This window comes from Pteropus alecto, unplaced genomic scaffold (genome assembly GCF_000325575.1).
Source record: "Pteropus alecto unplaced genomic scaffold, ASM32557v1 scaffold270, whole genome shotgun sequence".
Lineage (NCBI taxonomy): Eukaryota > Metazoa > Chordata > Mammalia > Chiroptera > Pteropodidae > Pteropus > Pteropus alecto.
The window spans coordinates 8503812-8511016 of record NW_006430735.1 but is presented as its reverse complement, the minus strand read 5'-3'; the positions used below and the strand labels follow the sequence as shown (position 1 = coordinate 8511016).

Below are 7205 nucleotides of genomic sequence, written 5' to 3'. Positions count from 1 at the left end.
AAGCTGAAACCTGAGGGAGGGAAGGTGCTAAACACTGGAAGAGTTGAACAAGAATATTCCATGGAGGGAAAAAAAAAAAAAAAGAATGCTAAATGCCTGGGAGTAAATGAGAATAGTATATTCCAGGAATCAAAAGTTATTTGATCCGACTGGATGATGCAATGCAAAGGAAGTAGGCAGTAAGGCTGGAGAGAGAAGCAGGGGCTAACATGAATAACCTATTAAGCCATTTTAAGAAGTTTGGATTTTATCTTGAGGGCAATGAGATTAATCAGGGGATACTAGACTCCCATTTGCAGTTTAGGATAAAAAAAATCTGATTGCTCTGTGGTACACGAATGACAATGAGCTTGAGGAAAAGAAGGCTAGAGGCAAAGAAACTAGTTGTAATGCTCTTGCAGAAATTCAGGCCAAAAAGAAAAAGCAAAAGAAGTGTTGATGGCTAGAAAAGGCTAATAGGAATAGGGATTGAGAGTAATGAATGAATCTGAAGATTCATAAGCCATAGCACATGGGATCCATTTTATATGGGGCAGTAAAAGAGAGCAGTCAAGGGAGGTAAACTTTTTTTTTCTTTTTCTTTTTTCTTTTTCTTTTGCTTCAGCAACTGTTTGCATGATGCACTATTTACTAAGATAGTGAACACAAGATGGTAAGTGTTCTGTGGGAAGGAAAATGGTGACCTCAGTTCTGAGTATGTTGAATCTTGGGTATCTGTGAGGCACTTGGTGGAGATGTAGAATAATAGTCTATTGGAAATGTAGGTATAAAGGTCATGAGAAAAATCTTGGCTACAGATACTGATTCAGTGTTCATTAATTAGTTTCCAAAGGTAGAGAGTAGATGAGATCACTCATAGTGAATTATATGAAGAAAGAGGATCAAATCCTCAAGAATACAGATATTTAAGGAACAGGACAAGATAAGCCCAAAAGTTGCACTGGGAAGGCTGGCCCAAGGAGAAAGAGGAAAAGCAATTGAGATTGGTGACCTAGAAACTAATAAAAGAAAAGAATAGAAGAAAGAGGTTGTGGTCAACAAACTCAAATACTTAAGAGAAAAAAAAGGTAATAATAAATATTGTTCATTGGACCTAGAAATAATATGGTTCAAACAAATTGGTGAGCTTCCTGAGAGCAGTTTCTTTGGAGAATGAGGGAACCCAGGTTGCACCGAAGGTTGAAGTGTAAATGGGAGATGAGGAAGTGTTAAGGTCATGAGCATTCTCTTCCCACTTCCTCCTTACAACTCTGACCTAGTCAGTTGCCAGTGCCTTCTAACAGGGATCTGCAGAGATTATATAGTTGTCAGGCAGCTGCCTCTACAAACAGAAAATGCTCCTGTTTTATTTGTCACTACACAGACTTCCTAATGGGTAGGAAGAGTGAGGAAAAATACGATTCTTTTATTATTGAACTTCATGCTCTCTTGTCCTCCTCCCTCTCCCCAACACGTATTTTTTCAGGGACAGCATAAGCAACTAAGAGTAAAAAAAGGAAGATCACAGTCAAACCATAAACTCTGCTATTTGTAATCAGCGCATAAACTCTGTGATGAAATTTATGAGTAATTCACTTTCCACTTAAGCCTACCAATGGGAGACCTATGTTGCCGCCCTGAACACTAATGAAGGAAGTCAGCCAGCAGTACAGCTAGCCCTGGGGGACTCATTTCTCACATCACCAAAAAGTAATTTCCATCATTTTCAGCCATCTGGTAGCCTGGGTAGTGAAGATGAAATTTCATTTAAGTAGTGCTTAAGAGCATGGGCCCAGGAGTCTGCCTGGATTCAAATCTAATTTTTGTTCTCACCTAGCCCCCTCTGTACCTCAGTTTCCCAACCGTAAATAAAATCCTCATAAGATAGTATTTCCTTGTTATAAAGGAGTTATTGAAATAATACTTGTAAAGCACTCTACATAGGGTCTTATGTATGGTTAATGCTTAATTAAAATTAGCCATTACTAAATTGTTAGCACTAGTAGTGATTGTAGTACTAGGAGTAATAGTAGTATTATGTCTACCTGTCTGTGACATAGGCCTTACTAATTCAATTTTTAAGCTCTAAGGTATATTGTCTGGCCTATCACACACCAAGATGATATTTAGAGGCCTTCTATTGTAGTGATTAACCGGTGGTTTCCTTATGTGGCTAGATTGTAAGTAACTAGGTTTCACTACATCTTAATAACACACTGTGCAATCTTATGCTAAATAACACTTTTTTTTTGCCCCCTGACATTTGAAGGAAAAATTGGACTATATTCATTTTATATACATAAGACAATAAATATAGGTAACAGTAATAAGGAAAATTTATTCTTGATATGTATAAATGAGCATGCTCTCTAATATCCAGGTAAGGTCCATTCTAATCAGAAAAGAGTTACGACATTTTCGTTATACTACTCTGTACTTCCTATACCACTTGGTCATAGTGGGAAGAGTCTCACCTGATAGTAAGACTCGTGCTTTTTATCTGCTCACTAGTCTCTAAGGAGATCCTAAAGCACCCTGGCTTCTTAACAAGAAAATTCAGATGTTTTAAATCATGAAATCACTGAACTCAAATTTGCTACTTCAGGCTGCATGGACAAATGCAGCAAACCCGCTTTTAATGACATAGTTATACATTGCATTTGCTTTTGTCTTTACAGTTCCACCAAAGATCTCCAACATCTCTTCGGATGTCACTGTGAATGAGGGCAGCAACGTGACCCTGGTCTGCATGGCCAACGGCCGTCCTGAACCTGTTATCACCTGGAGACACCTTACACCAACTGGTAAGCAACCCTCCAGTCTCAAAAATGCCACACACTATTTAAGATATCCTCATGTTTCTGAGATTCCATTAGATCTGAAAAGCAAGCATCTATTTTGTTATTAATACACTAACAGAATGTGATATAGAAGTTATTTAGGGTCCTCCCTGATCTTTGGTAATGTGCTCATCTCTATAAAGTCTACAACTATAGTACAAATACATATATTTTTATTTCATTTTCAATAGAACACTCTCTCAAGGCAACAAATCTAGAAGCATTAAATGTCTTAAATGACAATATTATATCTAAAATGTATGTCAGTTTGGTGCTTGAGTGTTTTAGGGCAATGTTTTATATTGATTAAATTTACATAGTTCTTTGTGTGTTTATGTTTTGCTTTTCTTTTAACTATAGTTTCCTAATATGCAGCACTTTGTGAAGAAATCTATTAGGAATAATACAAAACTGTGACTTCTAATGTACTATCTTTGACATCTGGTTCAATAGAGGGGCATCAGGCATGGACTAAGCTACACGAGCTCATTATGGATCCCCACCTACATTGATGCTAATAATTCAGTAAAAGTCAGAAAATTATTTCCCAAGCATTTCTTCTGCATCCTCTCCTCCCCTTTACCATCATCATCACCATAACTGGGTTTTGACACCCTGCTGCTTTTTGAACTTCATTTAAATATTTTACCAAATTATTAAGGACCAATTACATGTATACTCTTCTACTCTACAAATTATATTTTCTTATGTGCAAAACTATGCCTTTGCAAATGACACATTATTTTTAGAATGAGGCCTATTATTTATTTTTTCTAGAAAGAGGAGGTATCACATAATTATTCTTATAGACTGTCATTTATTTTGGTAGCTAGCCCCCAACTTTTAACTGATTTATATTTGATTTTCTCTTAAAGTTTCTTTATATAGATAACTAGAGATTTAATATACAACATATTCATTTTGGAATGAACACCATGAAAGTCGTTGTGCAAAGCTAGACATACAGTGGATGCTATCCTGAGATATTTCTAAAAGACCAGGGCAGTGTTTAGTTATAGAGTCTTTTTAAAAACTCTGTATTTTGTGGTATGAGAATATGGGCCTTTATTTCATGTTAGCCATCAAATTAACTTACCAGGTGAAGTTTGGACCAACCTATGTAATGGTCTTATTTAGGCAGCTATTTTCATTAGAGGCTTCTACTTTCTTAAGAAAATGTTACTCAGTACCCATCCTTAATGTTAATGCATACAACTGTCATTTATTTATAATAAATAAAAGCAATAAATGAGGCACTTATTTGGGAAATCAACCTCAAATGCATTTCCTGCCCATTTTATACCTCTCATGGAAAAAAATACATATGGAGGGTAATCTGAAATGTGAACCTCTAGATATCATACCCCTTTCCTCTGGACTAAATTAAACCTCCAGAGTACATTCTACTTGGATGGAATTATATTAGCCCCCAATTGCATACCACCTACCCCTGTCCTAAGTAGAATGACAATTTGGTATAAAAGCTATTGACCCACATAAAAAGATATTATAAAAGATCTCTAAAATCATTGCATTTTCTGTAATGTTTTTGGGAGATTGTTAATTTTATCACATAGTTTCCATTTCAAGAATCCTTTAATGGAATCTCTCTTTGTTTTTAATATTTCTACTGTCCTTTTTTCCTAAGAAATTTTTTATTTTTTATAAATGAATCCAGTGAATTCTTATAAATGATCCTGAGTCTTTTATTGTATTGTCACCAAGCTTAGAGCCAAATTTATGGCCCATCGGTAAAAATATTTTCAGTGGGTCCTTTATGGTATAGTTTACAGACCTCTGTTCAAGACTATAGCTTGGAGCGCAGGACAAGGATTTTCTGTACTCATCTTTGACCCCATGAGCCTTTGGGGATATCGTCCATTAAGTCCTTAAGGATACCTCAAGGGAAAGAACTTTATTCTTCTATAATCCTCTATCTAGGCCTTCTCTGTGGGTCAAATTCTATTCTGGCATGTGCAAAACTAGCTCCCTGCTACATTCACAGACTCAAGGGCAAACTCCAATTCTCCTTTTCAACGGGTATTAATTCCCAAGCCCACTCTTTTATCTCTTTCACATCTGACCTAAATAGCTATCTATCTGATCATAATCATATTCCTGGTGAAAACAGAGAGGATTTGCCTCTACTATTCTATAAGGAAACTAGGATTTTTATTTTATTTTTTTTTAATTTTAATTTTTGGTTTCTGTGGATTATTTTTCTTCTTTTTAAAATTTGAAAATGAGGTGATCCTTTTCAGCCTGTAATGCAAAAGCCTTTCTTGGAGATACCCAAAGAAGAGGCTGTACTCCCTGTGTGACAGTAAAGCTACCTACAACTCGTGGTCGTGTGAGCAAAATAATCCAGCTAGCTTTGTTCAATTATTAATTGTGCCTTCAACAGTATAGAGTGCGCCTACCTTGCAGAGGAAATGTACCTGTAATTAGCTCGACTCCACAGGGACATAGAGCCCCGAAAGGGGGAAGACTCCATGCAGGGTTCACAAGTACCTGATTACCTGACATTTGATGACAAGAGAGGGAGACATAAAAGAGGGTGCAAGGTATATTTCTATGAGGAGAAGAATATTAATACCCTTAAGTCAGTTCTTTTTTTTTTTAAATTTTAAGTTGGGCCATTTTGTTTCTCTTTCTTTTGACATATGAAATTTCTTTTTCCAATACACTGCAAATATTTTTAAAGAGAGAAAATCGAAAAATGGTGAATATTTTATATATACAAAATCAAAATATATACCTAACTTAGATGGAATAGAAGAGATTGATAAATTTGTAGTTGTCTTTCTTATATTTCTGATTTTTTAATTTTTCTCTCCTCTTCAGTTATTCTATATAGTCAAAATGATGTGTCACGTATGTGGTTGTTAAATGTGACCTATTTTCTTCCTTAATTAAGTTAGACTTTCATAATCCTGTAACTCCTAGAGGGCAATTGCACCGTAACATATATTTTCTATGGAGTGTTTGATCTCTCTTCTGTGAGCAATGCTGCTCCCATTTTCATTTAACTTTGTTTCTAAATCTTTTTTTCTCACATTCCAGAGGAAGTCCCTTTCTCAAGTATGGCTCATGTGGAGTCACGATCGCTCAGGGTTACAGAGTTTCTATGCATTTCATTTCTCCAAAGATTTTTACAACCTCTGTAGCTTTCTATACCTGAAAAAAAAAAAAAAAAAAAAAGGCGTATTGATGATTTAGTCATTTAGGCTGAGAAGAACCTAGCATGTGCTATACAATTCTCTTGCCCAAGTCAGAAACCAGATTTAACATCAACCCAGAGTAAAGAAATCTCACTTGAGAAATATTTTGTATTTCGATGGGGTGGGTGAGAAAGGAGAGTCTAAAATCTCATTTCTCATTGGGTGTTGAGTTCTAATCACTTGGTAGGTCATTCCCTTTTTTAATTTTCGAGTTTGAATCCTTGCCTCTACTACTTTTCAACTCTATTAATGCTATAACCCCATCTGCCTTAATTCTAATTTTATAACTTACCCCATGTTAATGTTTCTAGCCTAGACTCTGCCCTCGTGGCTCGGGAGAAGTATATGTTAAAATAAACTCATTTATTTAAGTTGAATTTTAGAAGTACATATTATAAGTAACTATCATCTGCTCTTTTCAGTTAGCATGCTGTAATTAGTATGACTTCATATTTTACACAGAGAGTATATGATTTACTGTTTAAGTTTCAAGAAATTCATTTTCTTGAGATTTTCTTGTATGGACTTTCCAGGAGGTTTTGTGAGTTAGTTTTGGTAGTATACAGGTATGGAAGAATCAAACCTGTGCACTTTGCAGGAAAAGGCTCTTGACCATACAGTGATGATTTTAATGAGAATAATGGTTGACCTGCTTCTGTATATTGGTTTCATTTATTTCTTGCATTTTTGTTTTTTAATATTCCCATTTATCCTTTACAAAGAGCAGAAAAATAGATAAAGAAAAATCTTGTTATGTTTTCTTTTCATTTTCTTACTTGTATATTGTGTTTAAAATATATCATCCACCAATACAGAATTATATTTATATTAATCTTGATCTCCATCTCACAGTTTGTTCTTTTGTCAAGAAATGGTTGTAGAATTCTTACTCTCTAAAAGGACAAAATGAAGAGCAGAGCAGACATGGTCCCTGCTCAAATAGAGCTTATAGTTTAACATGAAACAGAGCATTAAACTAATAATAGCATGAATAAGCACTTTATTAGAATTATACAGTATAAAGGAAAATTATAACATTTAATAAGACCATAAAACAGAAAAATTTACAAGGGCAGCAAAGCTACCCTGAGGAGAGCTTATGCTGAGACCTCAACATGAACAGGACCTGACAAAAAAAATAGGGAAGAGAAGAGTATCCTAGGCA

General features: G+C 35.2%; 1 protein-coding gene across 2 annotated transcripts in view; it reads left to right on the top strand.

Moving 5' to 3' along the window:
• Window positions 1-7205, top strand: part of LSAMP (limbic system associated membrane protein) — a 570872-nt gene that overhangs the window by 369572 nt on the left and 194095 nt on the right. For both annotated transcript variants that reach the window (XM_006905482.1, XM_006905483.1), the window contains exon 3: window positions 2658-2783. In XM_006905482.1, the coding sequence (XP_006905544.1) occupies window positions 2658-2783 (126 nt within the window). The remainder of the gene's footprint in view (window positions 1-2657; window positions 2784-7205) is intronic.